General features: G+C 36.5%; 2 protein-coding genes across 6 annotated transcripts; both read right to left on the reverse strand.

Annotated features, from left to right (window-relative positions):
• Nucleotides 1-19: 19 nt before the first annotated feature.
• On the reverse strand, nt 20-10,982 carry zgc:136858 (uncharacterized protein LOC678543 homolog). 5 transcript variants are annotated; one of them, XM_027135644.2, is made up of 19 exons: nt 10,822-10,982; nt 10,541-10,618; nt 9,759-9,873; nt 9,433-9,607; nt 9,237-9,348; nt 8,246-8,352; nt 7,550-7,676; nt 7,257-7,377; nt 6,563-6,648; nt 6,326-6,456; nt 5,811-5,870; nt 5,671-5,734; nt 5,452-5,546; nt 3,333-3,461; nt 3,077-3,191; nt 2,803-2,940; nt 1,692-1,858; nt 552-634; nt 20-401 (listed from the first exon to the last, which is right to left on the reverse strand). In XM_027135644.2, the coding sequence occupies exons 2-19, from the start codon at nt 10,599-10,601 to the stop codon at nt 203-205; spliced, it is 2,085 nt and encodes a 694-aa protein (XP_026991445.2). In that variant the 5' UTR covers nt 10,602-10,618; nt 10,822-10,982; the 3' UTR covers nt 20-202. The 5 variants fall into 5 exon arrangements, 4 of the variants coding, with proteins under 4 accessions (XP_026991445.2, XP_026991446.2, XP_026991449.2 ...); XR_007138297.1 differs by having other exon boundaries at nt 386-401; nt 552-659; XM_027135645.2 differs by lacking the exon at nt 10,541-10,618 and having other exon boundaries at nt 10,822-10,965.
• Nucleotides 10,983-11,498: 516 nt separating this feature from the next.
• On the reverse strand, nt 11,499-16,423 carry LOC113636084 (interleukin-17 receptor A). The gene is made up of 11 exons (XM_027135985.2): nt 16,280-16,423; nt 16,168-16,192; nt 15,447-15,599; nt 15,226-15,350; nt 14,993-15,113; nt 14,396-14,443; nt 14,137-14,297; nt 13,954-14,028; nt 13,789-13,858; nt 13,571-13,693; nt 11,499-12,810 (listed from the first exon to the last, which is right to left on the reverse strand). Exons 1-11 carry the CDS (start codon nt 16,415-16,417, stop codon nt 12,083-12,085), a joined length of 1,767 nt encoding a protein of 588 aa, XP_026991786.2. The 5' UTR covers nt 16,418-16,423; the 3' UTR covers nt 11,499-12,082.
• Nucleotides 16,424-18,555: the final 2,132 nt, after the last annotated feature.

Here is an 18,555-nt window from a genome sequence, read left to right on the forward strand (position 1 = left end):
AAATATTACAGCAGCACTGTTGGATTATTTGAATTTTTTTATACAAGATTTACATATATAAGTAATTCAAATCACATGGTTATATCCATTTGTTTGTTCTAATACTGTAATATTTCTGTATTATCATGTCATATGCAGGTATTTGTATAGTCAAATGTATTTTTATTTTATATCCTGTTATATTTCTGGTATATCCTGTTTATTATGACTCCATCCACATGCAGGTTGGCTTGGGCCAGGGCTGTGAGTGCACCCTGTCTGGGAGAATAGCATCTGCAGTCAGAGATGGAGCAATGGGGTGAGGAGAGAATAAAGATAGACGTGCAGCAAGGAGACCCATTCGTATACAGGTGTCTGTGTCTTTCCCCTGTAGGATCCCCGCCATTATTGCACCTGCAAGACTGAGAGAGTGAGACAGACAAACACACACACAGAGAGAGAGAGAGCGAAAGAGAGCGAGAGAGGGGGATGCAGAGCGACCATTAAGGTCAAAACATGTACAAAATGATGACCTATGCTCTAAAAAGTTGTCGGTTTATTTTTTATCGTACCTGTCTCCTGCTCCAGAGACGTTGAATGTTTCGTCAGAATGTACTGAAAGCGCAGGGTAGTACACAGCACACAGTCTTCCTTTCTGCACAAGAACATTCTTTTCAGTGCTATAGATCACAGGAAACATATCATGAACAGTATCAGTATAAGTGTGTGTGTGTGTGTGTGTGTGTGTGTTTGTGTGTGTGTTTGTGTGTGTGTTTGTGTGTGTGTGTGTGTGTGTGTGTGTGTGTGTGTGTGTGTGTGTGTGTGTGTGTGTGTGTGTGTGTGTGTGTGTGTGTGTGTGTGTGTGTGTGTGTTATTGTGGCTGGAAGAAGCTAAATTAGATACTGTTACATAGTACAGTTTCTTTACTAGGCAGTGCTTACTCAGTAGAGTTTGTTAGGAACATAACACTTAACATGGGGGGATGTGGTACCCTAGTGGTTAAGGTGTTGGTCTGCAATTGGAAGGTTATGAATTCAAATCTCAGGTCCACCAAGCTGCCACTGCTGGGCCCCTGAGCAAGGCCGTTATCCCTCAATTGCTTAGTTGTATAAAATGCTAAATGCTAAATGCTGTAAATATAAATGTTAACAGTCATTTTATCATTTAAACCTCCCATATATCTATAGTTGGAGGTGGACAGATCATAGATTCATTTTAACTTGTGTACAGTACACAGTAATAAGCTAATCCAGGACAACATTTGCTATGACAACCCATGACATTTGTAAAAGAATCAGTAGTCTGAGGAACATTTTGATAGATTTTTGTAAGGATATTGGATGCCAGGTTTTACTGAGCATCTTGGAGAAGCTGTCACAGTTCCTCTGGAGACTCTGGTTGTCACACTCGCTTCTGTTTCTGCAGGTAAATCCTGACAGCTTTCGTTATATTTTTTGTCAGAAAAGTGGTCTATTACATAACGTGTTCATTTCTTTTCAGACTTGCAAACATTTTTCTGTAACAATATGGGCTTTTTTGGAAATCTAGTTTTACTAACTAGATACCTGCTAAAATAGCCAAAGCATGTGTTACACACACACACAGTGGTAGTAAATATTCAACTGATCGATCAAACAAAGAATACATCATAATGTGTTATTAAAACAAATCACACTAAAGTGATGTTAAGTTCTAGAAGCACTCCATCGTACCAGTTTGTGCTTTCGGGGTCGTAGACTGACTGTTCCAGCCTCATTCTCTCCACAGACCAACACTCCCAGTGCTCCCAGTGTCACTACCACGCACTGCAGGTGCTCCAGCAGGGGGCGAGAAAGAGCTGCTGCACACCCCAACACGTCCTCCAGAGAGCTTGGCAACACTGAAAACATCATACTCTGTTTTAACATGGCACATGGGCATCCTGATTTAAAAAATGAATGAAACACTTATGCTGTTATAGGGAATTACTAAGTGATGTATTGCAGTTATAACTAATAATATGTAAAAACGTGACTTATATTCCTAATATAACAGCATTTTTTAAGCCTCCTAGGGGTCCAGTGGCAGGAACCACCAGAAGGAAGGCTGCATCAGGAACTGCATCTGGCATAGAAACTGTGCTGTCCATACAATATTGAATGGCATGTTGTAAAGTGTATATTTATATATATTTGTGTATATTTTTCAACAAGCATTCCAAGCTTATCATCTTACCGAGACACCAGAAAGGAGCATTTCAAACCTGAAATGTCTTCCTTAAACGTTGCTATACAGAAACATTGCCATATTAATAATGGTACATTTTTCTCTTTTCAAAAATATCTTGTATTTATAATGTTTTAAAGATTATGTGAAGTGTCCATCATATAAGTCCCTGTGAATGAGTTGTATGAGAAGAAATGAGAAAGTATCAGCTCATTACTGTCTGAGATGTGTTGATATAGAGAAAAAACCTTTTCTGACCAATCAAATTTGAGAACTTCAACTTGGCAAAGTGAATTTGATTGCATATTGTGGTTCCTGCTACCATTGTTCTTGTAAATTATTATTTTTTTTGTCCCTTTGTGGATAACACCAGCATTTCCCGTTATCACTCCTCGCTCAACTGATACTGATACTGCACAGGCCTCAGAAATAATCAGAACTCACAAAATGTGTTTGATTATCTCTCCATCTATACAGGAACTGAGTCATCACTTGCTTTTTTGTGCTTTTTTCCTTATCTGTGATTCTGAGTGTGAGTCAAGAGGAGTTTGATGAGGTACAAGCAGCAGACACTTCATCAGTTATCAGTGGTCATTTGTGGTTGAAAGCAGGATGTACCCTGTGGAGTAGGTAGAAGAAGAGTCCGGTTCATGGTGCACAGCTCTGCCAGGTTGGGAGAGGTGTAAGAGAGTGCCTTCCAGCTTTCAGAAACAAAGGGCTTACAGGCCTTATCAGCATCCGTGGGCTCATACCAAACTGAAACACACACACACACACACACACACACACACACACACACACACACACACACACACACACACACACAAAACTTAAAGGTCTGGTTTGAAGTATTTCGATTAAGCCAAAGCTGTTTTTAGAGCACTTGATATACCTGGAACTGAATGTTTCTTAGCAAGTCTGCATACGTAGTCGATAGTAGAAACTGGAATGTTGCCATCAAGAACCACAAGAGATGCAGAGGAGAGCTGGTCCTCGTACTGTGAAACCTGTTCAGCGTTCACAACTCAGCCATCATTTTCCCTGATTCTAGGTTATGCTATATATCCACTTAACATACAATTAGCCCTTAATTGTAGCTAATTAAGCTACATATTACACACTCAGTCAAAATACTCAGTGGCACTCACATACTGCTCTTTGATTTCCTGGTGGATATCCATGTCCCCAAGTCCTAGACTCAGTTCTCCACTCTCTGTGATAACAGCGCAGTAGGTGGCCGTTCGCTGACCCTGCAATCTCGCAACTGCACGAGTGTCCTGTTGAACACACAGCAAAGATCCGGGGTCTCGTTTGTCAAGGTCTAAATCTGAGCGTACACTTAAGTTCATATGGAACTGAGAGTACACAACAGGACCCTGGTAAAGCATACATATTCTAAATTGCTCTGCTTGTGCATGGCCACATACATTTACACAAATACATCACCATATATAGTAAATAATGTCTTTTTAACTCTGTGTGTACTGTTTGTATTGTATACACTATTTAGAAAACGTCCAAGGGTATCGTTATTGTTTTTTTTTACTCTGATGTATTTGAAAAATGTAATGTAGTGCTACAGGAGTGCTATGAATACATGCAAGACATGTGTCATTATCTGGGTCATGGCTAGTTGGGAAATGCCAGACCTGTCTCCAGTTTCTTGGTGAAATGCACCTGTGACTAAAGACCCCAGCTAGCATTATTACTGCACTATTTTAACTACAGTATTTTGCTAGTAGAGATGTCTGGGACAGATCTGACTATCAAGCATTTATTTTAAAATGCAATATATGGCTTTTTATTAAATCAATGTCATCTGTTGAGAGCAGCACAGTCAGCAATTACTCTTTCAGTTATTCTGACATGTTAACAAGTCACAAGTGATGCGATTACTGCTACTTTTTTTCCCTAGGGGTTTCTGCATACACAAGGAACAGTTCTAAATGTATGTACATTCATGCATATCCTCATGCAGAAGAGTAACTTGTTAAATCACATTCTATGCATGGGAACATTGGTGTTCACAATTTACACACAAAAATACTTGGAGTAGTTGGAGTTTGTATTTTATGTTATACACAGTAGCCATTAAAGTGTGAGGAATTACAGTATAAATGGGTTTTTTGTTGCTGATTTTTTTCTGCCATTATTCACAAGCTGGTTTCATTTAGGCAGGACTACATTGGAAGGAGGTGATGTGGAAAGTCCACATACAAATCTGAATAAGCCACCTGTGTAAAGCACAGAATCTAAACTGCCTTGGAAGCACCTTGATATTTAGACAGGTCTAAATAATACCATTATTGTGTAGTATATACAACATTAAAATGTATCTAGATGCTGTGTAATAAAGACATTATATACAGAGTGATTTTCTTTTTTATTTCTAAAATCTATTATTTGTAAAATGGGGTAGTGGTGGCTCAAGTGGTTAAAGCTCTGAGTTGGTGATCAGAGGATCAGGGTTCAAGCTACCACTGTTGGGCCCTTGAACAAGGGCCTTAACCCTCTCTGCTACAGCTGGCCTTGCGCTCTGACCCCAACCGTCAAAGTTGGGATATGCAAATAAAGGATTTCACTGTGCTGTAATGTATTGTGAATTAAGACTTCCTCTTTTCTTTAAAATGACCTTTCATCTGTACAAGGTGCTACAGACATTTTTTGCTGCCGATTATTATGGAGGGCAACTTTTTTTTTTTTTTCCTCGACTCCAACGCTTCCACTACCACTTTGGTAACCCAAGGTTTCATGAAGCTTGCTCTATGCACAGGGGAATTGTCATACTGGAACAGGTATGAGCCTCCTAGTTCCAGTAAAGGGAAATGGTAAAATTGTTAAAGCACACAAAGACATCCTATACAATTGTGAGGTTCCAAATGTGCCAAGAGTTTGAGGAAAAACACATATGGGTCAGATGGTCAGGTTTCAACAAACCTTTAAATGACCATTTGGCCATTAAGTGTACTCTCAGTAAAAGCTCTCAAATTCACAGTAAGCAGACAGCTCCACATGGTGTACAAAAGTATGAAGCATGAAGATGAATGATGGCTGTATGAAAGCAATGTCATATGCAACAGTGTCACTTTGTGCCTTTGCTGGAGGGTTTTGATACGAGAATAGGATATATCCAAGTGTTAAAATGGGTGATGTAGTATTACAGTTTTATTAAATATAAATGTATAACATTGTGGTGGCTGATCTTATGAATCCAAAGCTAAAGAAAACTCATCCTTGGTGAATTTATCAGTGTTATTAAGTGCTTACCATATGTTTACAGTAGTTGAGCACAGCATCACTATGAGAATCTGCTCCAACGGCTGAGATAAACAGAACTTTTTGACCCAGTCTACTCAAACAGTCTTTGGAGAAAAGTGTAAACAGAAAGAAAACAATTTAGGGACTTTGGATCTTCAGCTAATTCATACATTTAAATAGAATTAGCTTTGTTGCTGAGAAATCAGACTAAAGTACATGATGTTTTACCTGCAATATTCCTTCCCACTCCACCAAAGGACTGGCACACACTTCCTGGGTTTGTCTGTCCAAACTTAGACATGAAACAGTTTGTTGAACAAAAGTTTAGTGAATTCATTTAAAAAGGTTAAAAATGTGGTTACCCTTACCAATAAGGACTTGCTTGCACCTTTAGCAATGAAATCAACATTTACACCTCCAACAACTATCTGCGGAAGATTAGAAATGTTAGCTGATGCTGACTAAAAACTGTAAACACGTTTTCACATGCTTAAACAAGCCTACTGTAACATCTATGCAACTAAAAACCAACACTTGGTATGTTTTCATGCAGCCAAATAACCCTAATTTGGATCCAAATCTAATGATCCCAATCATATTGAAAAGATTTCATATAAACACTTCAATCAAGCCAACTGAGCTTGACTCAGATTACATTTTGATTGATGAAATAATGCAGTAAACTGGAAATAAAATAGCCAGATTAAAAAATACCTAGTGCAATGGTGTGTATGTATATTTTATTCACAATCTCTGTAAAATGTTTAGGTTAAATATGAACAATATTTTTGGAATATGCAATCAGATTAAATTCATTCAGACCAACAAGAATGACATGAGTGTCTATGTGCGTGTGTAAGATGGTACTTTAGATATTACATACAGTTTTAGGTTTTGATGCCTGATTCTCATCCTTGTGCCTCCTACAGCCTCCTCGGGAACGATGTGTGCGCTCAGCAAGGGCACGTGCTATCTGACTGCCCACCCTGGCATTATTATGAATTAGAGCTATGTCTAGGAGAAAGATGTGATAAGGAATGAAATGAAAACTGCAATACAAGCAAAAGTAAATAAGTGAGGTAAATAATGATGATTATTCTCTGTGGATCAAGATGCATACTGGCTCGTAGAGATTGTCCCTCGGTGAGCTCACTGACTCTGTGTAGGATGAAGGGGGTCACATCTCTTCCTCTAATTCCTTTTAGCCTGTGGATATTCAGAACTTGCTGTTGAAAATGGAAAGAATTTTGCTTTGTGTAATACCAATGTCCTCTTTTGAACCAATGATTAGCCATAATATTAACTTTAAAAGTTATTTTTCGGGAAAAAAACAAAAAAAAACAAAAAAACTTAAATACTCTACCGGATGTGTGGAATAAAATCACCTGGAAATCATATGGAAAAATGCTTTAGGTTTACTTCAACCATAATGTATATCTCCTAAACTAAACTACTCATGCTACCCGCATCCCTTCGGTCTCCTTTTTTTTTTAAATTTAATAACATGATTCCTGTCAGAATTTCAACTATTTCAGTTCAATTTCTAATTCCCAATTACTACATAAAATAGTATAACAAAACAGCAATGATGACATATTTTAATACATTAACCAGCTTGGGGACTTGAATGAATTTTCCCTGAAGAGATTTATATAAAACCATTTTATGTTAAGGTTTATAGGAAAACAGTCACCAAAATAAACAGGATTCGACATAATGTTATTTACATGTATCCTTATTACAGACAACCTTGGATTAAGAACTAAGAAAGAAAAAACATATGAATACAGAATTCCTCTGGCTGTCTGTGTTACCTGGCTTCAGTCACTGCAGCTTGTATGGCATCTTCTATCTGCTGTCCAGCAGCAGCATGTTCATCTGGAAGAGGGACAGCAATCAGGAGTCCACTCTGAAGGCCCAGAAACAGTGTACTCGCTGTGCAAGAGAAACAGTATCACATCCACTTAGGATAAACAATCTGCTACCATAAGTATAACTTGTGTTCCTCAGATAATTGTAACTGATTTAGCAGATGATTAAAAAAAGTTCTTGTTGTCTTGTTATTCTCTACAAAAAATATGACACTTGATAATTATTTTAAATGTACCAATAAGCTCAGCTGCTTCTTCAGCGTTGTGGACATTGTAAGGAGATGTGTATCCACTTTTATGAGAAAAGAAAGCTGGAAAACTCTTTGACTCTCCATAAGTGGCTACACAGACCCCTTGAGTTTCCTAGGATGATAACATATATAATAAATAAAATATACAGTGCATTCAGAAAGTATTCAGAGTGCAGAGCTAAGGGCAGGTATTTTTTTACACATTTTGTTATTGTGTTGTATTTTTTCCATATTTTGTTAAAACGCTTTGATTTTTAAACTCTCCGTAACACATAATGACAAACTATAAACAAGATTTTGATAACCTTGTAAATTTATTAAAAAAAGAAAAAAAAAAAACCTGGAATATCACATTGATTTCAGACGCTTTGCTTTGACACTTGAAATTTAGCTCAGGTTCGTTCATTTTTTTGGATAATCTTTAAATTGAAGTCCAGTTTATCACAAATAGGGTTTTTTTTCTACATCATTATGGTGTATGGAGGGTAGACTGACATATGAAAAGGAACTCTGCATTTTAGCATAAGGCTCCAACAAAACAAAATGTGGAATAAATGAAAAAGTGTGAATTCTTATCTAAATACACTGTATGTATCAGAACTAGCCGCTAATTAAATAACGGATTAATAAACTACTTCCTTTTAAAAATGGTCCTATTCATTGCGCTCCTTGATTACTGACCAGGAACTCCAGGGTTTTGCCAATGTCCAGGATGGACTTCACTCCAGCAGACACCACAGCAATCGGAGTGCGGCCCAGTTCAGTCAGATCTGCGCTGATATCCAGGGCTGTGAGGAATATTCACTTATTACTCTTTATTTATAAAAAATATACTGCTATCTATAATCTCATAAAGCAAAATAATTCAAATTCTATCATTCTAATCATTTATACAGTATAAGTCTAAAATTCTAAACGTTCACAATATATATTGTTTCTCATTAAATATTTGAGTGGGTGTAAAATGTCAAAAATTTGACATAAATAAACAAACTGAATCTGACAAGTGAAAGGTACACTATACGGCAAAAAGTATTTAGATACTTGAAAAATACCCCATATGTGAATCTTGCCCAGACTTTTGGTGGCACGTGATTGTCTATGATGCTGTAACATTACGATTTCCCGTCACAGGATGTAAGCACTCCAAACCTGTTCTAACAAATAAATGCACATGTGCGAAAATTGCCAAGCAGCAGTCCAGTGAAAAGCCACTGGATGTTTCCACATGGAATCCACCAACTTAGTGTAATTGTTCATGCATCATAAAATATGCGCCATTTAAGTTAAGAAGTCAACATTAAGACAACATGCAGCACTTTAGAAAGGGAGCATGTGTGCCTGGATGCCAAAGGAACAAAAGTGGCCATGTTCTCTATACAATCTCTCATCTGTCAAATACAGTGACTCTAACCAGGTATCTCTATGCTCATGTACAGGTATACTCAAAAGGACAGATATTGCTTTTCTCAGAATGTTTCATGCTGTCCTTTGATGCGCAATAAGAAGCTGGTTGATAACTGGCTTCATGTGTTTCACATGTGTTGTGACTGAAACCTTCCTGGTTTGTCGTATATAGTAATAGGCAAGAGCCAACTGGTGGGTGGGAATTGACAGGCAATAAAATTATTCTATTGTCAATTATATTTTAGTAATGCTCATTGTGACTTACTATTTTCTCCATCTCTGTGTACGCCACCAATACCTCCAGTCACAAAAACGGCAATTCCCGCCTTTTGAGCTGCGATCATTGTACCCGAGACAGTAGTTCCTCCAGACAAACCCTACTGATTCAATCACTCACATCTCATTCATATTCTTAATAAAGGTCTTTTTTATGATCAATCAAGCACTATGAATGTTTCCACCTTGCTGATAACATAAGGCAAGTCTCTCCTGGACACCTTGAGGGTCGTTTTACTGCGGGCCAGGGAGTCCAGCTCATCTGAAGACAAGCCCACATGCACCTTTCCATCCAGAATAGCCACCGTGGCAGGAGTCACACCCTCAGCTCTCACAATGTCCTCCACCTCTTTGGCTGTGCTAGAAAATTAGCGTTCATTCGATTGTAACACAAATGATATTTGCACTCAGGATGGTTATGCGTACAGTCTCTTGCTTTATCTGTCAGAAAATTGAAATAGAAACACAACAGGCTGTTGGCTTCCTCAATGATCAAATGGACATTATCTACCTCAGGTTTTGTGGGTATGGCATTCCATGGGTGATGATGGTGCTCTCCAAAGCCACAACAGGCCGGTGATCAGACAGAGCCTCAAACACAGTGGGGTGAATTTTAAACAGCACATCTGGGGAAAATTCACAATTACACATCACAGAGTCAGGCTGCTTTTGTTACAATGACACATTGGTAAGTAATAGGAACTGTTATAGTTATATGTATTTGGACATAAAGATGAGTGACAAATTAAAAGTAAAAACTACATAAAGTATCTCAGTAAGGGAAAAAACAAATAAACACTGGAAGTTCCCATAAAAGCTGCAAGTCTTTAGATCTGTAATGGAGCAATGAACACTGCTGTTTATAACATATATTCCCTCAGCTGTATGTTTTAACCATGGTGATGAAGAGCTTTATCTAATATGTTGTTCCTAAATCTTTCACATGATTGACATGATTGACATGAGTTACATTTACATTACATTTCATCCTCCTCAAACTATTAAATGACACCTCATGTCATGTGGACGAGAGCATAGCCATCCCAGAACAGGCATCTCCCATCAGGTAGAAATGTTAAAGGTTATTTGTAGAATAAGGATAAAGGTGATCTGTCTTCAAGATCAAGAACATAGGAATGATTTGCAATGACACTTCTCTCTGAAAGGTGACAAATGAAGCCAAACCTGGTTCTCACAGCACTTCAGAGCCATAGTTTCATTTAATTTGTCACCTCTCTATGTTTTTGGAACATCTGGCATATAGGTTACTGAAATATGCAGTAAAAGCTTTACCAGATTTGTAGGAAGTTGCTGATATGTAGCGCTGCAGGGTGGATGACAGCTTCCCAAGCATTTTTATACCAAAGGAATCTCAGTGATGGAAAAATAATGCAAATGCAATTAGCCACCACTCATACAGCAGTCATTATAAGTAAGATAATATAGCAATAAATTACAGGTGTAAAAAGCATGAAAAGTGAAGGTCAATTAAGTATTCTAGTAAAACAGCAGCATAGGTCTAGATTTAAAGGAGCTCGTGTACTTTGGCTCAAACTCTCAGTAAGGTCACTTACTTGCAAACAGTAGGCTTGAGTCTGAAGGCTCCTGTTACAGCAGGGCTGTCAAAGTCTTGGGCGCTAAAAACACCACAAATACACAGATCTAACACTGTTTTAACATATAGATTAGCAAACATGCTAAAGGGGAGTAAGTGAACTTTGACCAGAGCTGCAGTCTGTTTGTTTTTGACCAAAGGCCACGAGCAGTTTAACTGGGTCCATTTTAGTAAAACTTAATAGCACAAAATCATGACTTTAACTAAAACAATGGTATTGGATAGAATCAAGTGATTCTCTGAACTGAATCGTAAAATTTAGTTGTCGATCGATTGTTGCCTAAAGTTTGGAATACATGAATCAGTAATCAATAATTTGTTTGGTTGCTTGTTTGAACTTTATTAAAGATTAATCTGAAACACGTATTAAATGACTTTTATACATTATACAATACAATCAGTTACATTGCAAATCTAAAAATATGCTAAAATATAAACATAACTTATCTTAACAAAAAATACAAGAAAGCCTCTTTATTAGTAAAAATGTATATATTTGTATTATATAATAATATAATATTATAAAATAATAATAATAATAAGAAGAAGAACAAGAACAAGAAGAAGAAGAAGAACAACAACAACAATAAAAATAATGTTACCCAAATGTACATTTATATTTTTAATTTAATAGCCTTTAATATATTTCTTTCAGCACAATTACTTAATGCTGAAAACCTTTCCAATAATCATCAAAAAAATTGTAGATATTTTTATATTTATAGGAGTAAATACATTAACATATTACTTGGGGGGGTATATTTTTATGACACTAATACAATGTTTTATCCCCGGAGTCATTATTATTAGCCACGAAATCATCAACTCTTAATGAAAAGAAAATTCACAATATTATTATTAAACATTTGCATTGCTATGCAAATTAAAAGCATATTAATGTAAGTTAAAGTAAGATCATTTTGTACATTTGGCAAGAGTATGAATCTGAAATTATCGATTATTTGATCTATCACTAATTATAATCCACTATTTGCATAATTTCTCCAAAAATTCCTGTAGGAATCAATAAAGTAAGTACATTTAGTCAACTATATTTTATAAACTTTAGTGATTCATATCCTGCTAATACAGAAAGCTGTCACAACATTGATGTTTTATCTGTTTTTCTTTTCTCTTTGTTTTATTTTGTAGATCTGACTACTCAGTTTGCCTCTGGCATTTGAACGTTTAGAACAGGAGATTAGATTTCAGTTGGCATTCTATTCAACTTCTTCATGTACGTCTAAAAGCTCCAATTCAAACCAGTTTGGATTCGATAGATGGTATGCCTGAAATGCCCTAATGGCATCTCTTAAGGCTCTGCCAGATGGACAGATGTGGTAGTCATCGATTCCAAGTCCATCAACGTGTTTAATTCTTCCAGGTTCGTACTTCTCCTTGTTCAGGAGTCTGAAGAAAAGCTCTTCAAATTGCTTCATCAGCTGGTATTTTACAGCCACATGAAACAGAGCAGGCACATCCTTCTCACTGCAAACGTCATTGAAATATGCTACAGCATACTTCCCAAATGATGGAGCGCACACAAATTCTGGTATGATGAGACTGAGAGCAGGGGTCAGCATATCCCCCATGGGTGAGCGTGCGTCCTCCCGGGTCATCACCCTGCGCCCTCTGCACATGGCATTCCATTTGGCACACACTCCCGGAGAACACAGGATGAGTATTTTATCAGTAGACTTGGTAAGGCTCTTATTCTGCATGTCCAGCCACTGGATACTACCTATACTGCTCAGGTATGTAGAGTCCAGCAGGTCGAGTGTGACTTCAGTTGCACATTTGGACCTGAGGAAAGCACACAGCTTTAAGACGATGTCTGTGTACATAGGATGGTCCTGAGAGTAGATGATCAGGACTTTACTGCGCTCGTGCACTGAAACAACTTCCGGGTTGCTCTTGTCTGTGGTGTTATGAGAGGAAGAATTTGGATCTGTCATAGATGGAAGATCAGAGAGAACTTAAGTAAATATAATTTCACTTACATTTAAAAATTAAATGCCCCTGAAATAAACAGTCATCCTAAAAATGTATTTTAACAATTAACCATCAACTAAAAGACATTAGGGGGGGGGGGGGGGGCGTTTAAAGTTATAGTATGTACACGTATATCCCAGCAATGTTGAATTCTCAAACTGATTGGAAAAATGTCATGCAAACATGAATGAGGGTTACATTCATGTACTCATTCTAATAAGTTATTGTTTTTATAGTACCATCTAAATGATATAGTATAGTGAACTTGATATAGTGAACTTTCTATAAGGAGATGTTTATATAACATTTATGTAAAGAGTCTTTGGTGTTTGTGGTTTCTAAATTTTAGTGAGTTTTCCACCACAGGAAAGTCTTCAGGGATTGAAGATTTTGTGCTTTATGATTTCTCTGTATTGGAACAGGTTGTAGAGGGACTGACTGTTTATAGCTTCTGTAATTTGTGTGTCTAGTAATGAATTTTACTGTCCTTTAAATGTAACTATAAATCTATATGTTGTTTATATGTAAATTATATGAAAGTTATATGTACATTTTAAAAAATGTAAACGTTGGCAAATTGTGGTGGTGTAAGTGCAATAAAAACTCTTCAGGACATGCTGTTATTGAAAAATAATCAATAGCTTTGTTGATTTGACTTTTTTATATCAGAAAAAAAAACACCCATAAAGCGTTTTTTTTTCTTATTTAATTTATACCTGTATGAATGGCTCGAATTCTGTTGTGCAGCAAAACAGCTATAAAAGCACAGAATATCAGTGCTGTTTGGGCTAAAAGTGTCCAAACCATGTACTGTCTCTTGGTGGAAGGAATGGAATAATCTGAAATGATCAAGAACATTGTTGATTACTGAAAAAGTCGTAGTCTTGCAGCCACTTGAATAGGAAACTATGTAACAGTGTATTGAAATACTTACAGGAGCAAATATTAACCTTCTGTTGGTGATGTGAACACTTTTGCATGCATCGTATAAAGTGGGGTTTAATCTGTTAAAAAAAATAAAAAAAACATTTTTTTTGTTATTAGCACTGCATTTTTGTCAAACTCTAAATTTGTCTGTTGGAATTATTTTAGAACTCACCCCAAAGAAGATCTCACAGCGTTTTATCTGCCAAGGGTTCAGAGAGAAATTGACGCTGATTGAAGTACGATTGTCCTTGGAAATCAAAATGTTTTGAATCATATCAGTATTAAAGGGTATAAAAATGTTATCTTAAATGAAGAATAATAAATTATACCAAAGCAGGCAGTAAACGCACAGTACCCTTGAGACTGTATGTGACAGCTCCTTGTGGAAATCAGCTGAATAAATGTATACTTTGTACATGTCTGAGAACTCTGCTGTGTTAAATATCAGATCGATCGTGACTCTGTGTCCTCCGTCATCTCTCACTGACCATGTCATGTTTGGATCCCATTGGCTTCCTGTTCAATGTTACACCACATTTCACATTTGCACATAAACACCTAATATAACCATAAAAATTGGGCAGTTTCTAAAGCCCTGAATAAACACATCTCACCGTTCTCCAAGCAGACACGGAGGCTTCGGTATTTACGATGTTCACAACCTTTAAAGAAGTCAAAAACTGTTAACCATCTGACATACACTCACTGTCCACTTTATTAGGAACCTGGACATTTATGAATTCCTAATAAGATCCAATCATGTAGCGACAGTGCAATAAAGCACATTATAAACAGGTCAAGAGCTTTAGTCAATGTTCAAATCAAACATCAGAATGAGGAAATTGAAGAGGAAAAAATGTGATCTCAATGAATTTGACCATGGAGTGGATGCTAGAGGTTCGAATATTTAAGAAACTACTGTTATTTTCACACACAACAACCTCTAAAGTTTACACACAATGGTGAAAATGGAGCTAGAAGTCAGTGACAATTCAAAAATCCACTGTTTACAACAGTGGTGAAGAGAAAATCATCTCAGAACATGAATAACTGCATAAGCATGCATGAATACATGTACATGTGTTCCTAATAAAGGATGATGGATGTATAAATTCTATATTTTAAACGATTATCGAATATTAAGATCTATAATAAAATATCCAAATAAAAGATAAAGTGTAAGCAATTAGTGACGAAAATCTGTTACTTACCTGGAATTGTTATGTTGAGAAGTTTTGCATGTCCCCCGATATCTGGCTTTGGTAAATTAGACACTGAAACCTGATATGTCATTCCTGGATCAACGACAATTTGATCCAGTGCAAAAGACCACTACAAATGTAATACAACAATCATTTAGAACAATTTCTATAACTCACTACTCAAAGCATGTAGTTCATTCATATATTGAACAAGCACAACTGCACGTCAGATATGATCTTACCGCCTCGAAGTCTGGCCGCTGGATCCAGGAGAAGTTGTCCTTGAAGATATAACAAAAACACAAACTGTTGTTTGTGGTAATTTCATGCACATACACCTTCATCCCCTGTAGGCTGTATATGTTTGCTGCAGGAAGAATTTTGAAAAAAAAAGATCTATGAACTCGGTGCTTGTCATATGATGTCCCTGATGTGGCTATTAGTTTGAACCTCTATATCTTACCATCAGAATACTGTGTCATTGTAAGAGACAACACAGGGACAGTTTCATTCTTCTCATCTTCTTTGGATTTAAACTGGAAGGCTACAATAGGATGCGGATGTGGAGCCTCGGATCTCGGCTTCACCCAGTCTTTTACTGAACAGTTTGGCCTGCCTGAGTTCAGCACAGAAAGATTAATGGTGATATAAAGTAAACTGGTGTAGTATGGTTTAGATACAGTAGATGCATTAAATGAATCTAAGCTTTCACCATCTTACAGAATCACTTTCATTGCATAGCTGAAGAAATTTTCTTTTTTTTTTTCAATGTCCTGTTTCACATATTAAAGAGGGTTTTTTTGTTTTGTTTTGTTTTTACATTTTACTTTTTTCCCTTTATTTAACTGCTATGAAAAATAAAACTTATTATTATTATTATAAACTCAAATATTAAAAAAAATAAGATAAAATTAACATCAGATTCTGCCAGTATTATAAACGAGTGCTTTTTTTTACTGCATGACTGTAAGTTACTGTAAGCTGTGATTTGTCTTATAGTTTATATTAGACAGTGTTAGACTGTTAGACAAATACATCTCTGGGATCTACATTATGGGCCTAATTAAAATGAGCCAGATTAGACTTGTTAGATCTTAACATTTATTAAATAATATAAAACCTTTTCCCACAGTTCTAAAAGCTTCAATAAATAAAAATTTCATACAAGGAAATGTGATACTTACTTACTTGGACACTGCAGGATAAGCCCTAACAAAGAAACAGGAGTGCAGTTAGTTAGATAAGTCAGATTCAGATTTTATAACATAGACATAATGAATTAAACTGCCTTCTCACCTCCTGAGAGCACTGCAGTGGAGGCAGCTCTATCAACCCAAGAGAAGAAATCTGTACAATTACACCTGAGAGCAACAAACATTCAAAAATCATCTTTTGAAAATGTAAGACTAATGCAGCACAGGTAGAATAAACCATCCTGAAGATGACGGCTCACAACTGAACAGCTTTTTCACAGGGTAAACAGGAAATGTGAAAATCAGATAACTGCAGCAGTGAAACATTTAACATTCTATGTGACACGCACCTTGTATGTACTGTATGTCTATATCTATAGCTATATCTATATATCTGTATGTAATTCTATATTAGAAATTCACATGATATAGATATCCTTCTCAATCACATTTTATACCTTTATACCTTGATATCAAATATTTATAGAGATACTCACTAGAGGGCAGCAGGCAATAAAATATCTTCAATAAATTTGGCAATATATATTTTATACTTTGTGAAAGTACATATGTACTTCATTTATTATTATGGTTTATTTCATATTCTCATATCTCACCTTATTTAATATAAACTGCTATAAAATCAGTAAGCACTTACAGACAAGTTTTGCAAATATAAAGGATTATACCAGAGGTCCTACTTCTGGGTAGCTGGACTTATAAGGTTTATAGAATGTGAATTTACAAAACTGATTAAAATAAATCTAATTAATTTAATAAACCTGTTTAAATTCCATCCCAGTCCAATTCACAGACGCCCTGTTGTCATCGGTTTTACACACAGCTGGCACCAAGGCAGTACATGAAACGTTATATCAACTTCAATCTATAAGGACAAATTGAAGTAGTTTGGATAAAAGGTAAAGATGGTAGATCCATTTATCTTGGAAGCTGCAGGGGATTCAACATCATTAGTAATAAAGAGCAGCCAAAGCAAAACTGTTAAATGAATAAATTATACATTAAAGTTGACATTTCTTATTATTGCAGGTGGTGGTAAAGTACTATTGAATATTTATTAAAAATCTCATACAAATTGCATTTGAATTCTATAGAAAATATAAAATTTCAGGTCTCATTCATTCATTAATTTTCTACCGCTTATCTAAACTACCTCGGGTCACGGGGAGCCTGTGCCTATCTCAGGTGTCATCGGGCATCGAGGCAGGATACACCTGGACGGAGTGCCAACCCATCGCAGGGCACACACACACTCTCATTCACTCACACACTCACACACTATGGACAATTTTCCAGAGATGCCAATTTACCTACCATGCATGTCTTTGGACCGGGGGAGGAAACCGGAGTACCCTGAGGAATCCCCCAAGGCATGGGGAGAACATGCAAACTCCACACACACAAGGCAGAGGAGGGAATCGAACCCCCAACCCTGGAGGTGTGAGTTTGCAAAACCTTCAAGTATCAAAGCTGTTCCTTTTTTTTATGAAAAGAGTCTTTTCCAGTCTTGCTGAAGCCATCAGGGTATGTGCCATGGGACCTGAAAGTAACAATTTGCTGATAAAAATACAGAATCCATGTGAATGAATGAAATCTGACAATAATAACCAGTAAGTCTAGTCAGCAAACCCGTTGTGTTAAATCAATTAACTTGACTCAACAATTAACAAGCTGCTTATTTGAATTTAAAATGATTTATTGCAAAATATGACTGCTCAATATTGTCCTTTTTAAAGTTAACACAAAAATAGCTTGTTTGGTTTGGTTCATGGCAATAAGCTATGTAAATAAATGTTACTAATTATATAACACATATAGCTATTGGCCATATTATTTTTGTCAAAGTAGCTCTCAGAGGAAAAATGGTTGGACATGCCTGGATTAAAGTCTGCAGTATTGCATAAGAAGCTCTGAGAAGCCTCATCATCTCATACTGTCACTCACGCTAATGCTCACTATAAGATTATTACACATTGCACTTCCTGTCTACAGATAAGGACTGCAATGTTCATCTAGATAAATACTTCTACACATATACACATGATACACATCTTACAATTGATAGTAGGTTCACCAATTACACTAATGTGGATCATACATGTAGTATTTGTTCTATCTTGAATCTTGAGAAGATACAGGGGATTTTAAAAACTTGCATACTGTCATACTGTACTAAGTCAGGAAATTTAGGCACTGGCTATGGTCAGAAGCTAGTTTGAGAGCAAGATATGAAGGAAGATATGATGTTGGCTGACTGAAACATTACAGAGGGACAAATATATATAAAAAAAATTACCTTTGTGGAACCAAGAACAACACCAGCAATGATTGTAAGTACAAACTTACCAAATGGTATGA

This window comes from Tachysurus fulvidraco, chromosome 17 (assembly GCF_022655615.1).
Source record: "Tachysurus fulvidraco isolate hzauxx_2018 chromosome 17, HZAU_PFXX_2.0, whole genome shotgun sequence".
Lineage (NCBI taxonomy): Eukaryota > Metazoa > Chordata > Actinopteri > Siluriformes > Bagridae > Tachysurus > Tachysurus fulvidraco.

What these genes read in the sequence shown, in the direction of transcription:
- zgc:136858 (XM_027135644.2), bottom strand. Translation starts at nt 10,601, where the DNA reads ATGCTTGGGAAGCTGTCATCCACCCTGCAGCGCTACATATCAGCAACT. An exon ending in GTGCAAGCAAGTCCTTATTG is followed by an intron (nt 5,735 to 5,810) that starts GTAAGGGTAACC and finishes TTCATGTCTAAG; the next exon opens with TTTGGACAGACAAACCCAGG. An exon ending in TCAACTACTGTAAACATATG is followed by an intron (nt 3,462 to 5,451) that starts GTAAGCACTTAA and finishes TGTGTTCAACAG; the next exon opens with GACACTCGTGCAGTTGCGAG.
- LOC113636084 (XM_027135985.2), bottom strand. Translation starts at nt 16,417, where the DNA reads ATGGTTTATTCTACCTGTGCTGCATTAGTCTTACATTTTCAAAAGATG. An exon ending in AATGACACAGTATTCTGATG is followed by an intron (nt 15,351 to 15,446) that starts GTAAGATATAGA and finishes TTCTTCCTGCAG; the next exon opens with CAAACATATACAGCCTACAG. An exon ending in TGTCACATACAGTCTCAAGG is followed by an intron (nt 14,029 to 14,136) that starts GTACTGTGCGTT and finishes TTGATTTCCAAG; the next exon opens with GACAATCGTACTTCAATCAG.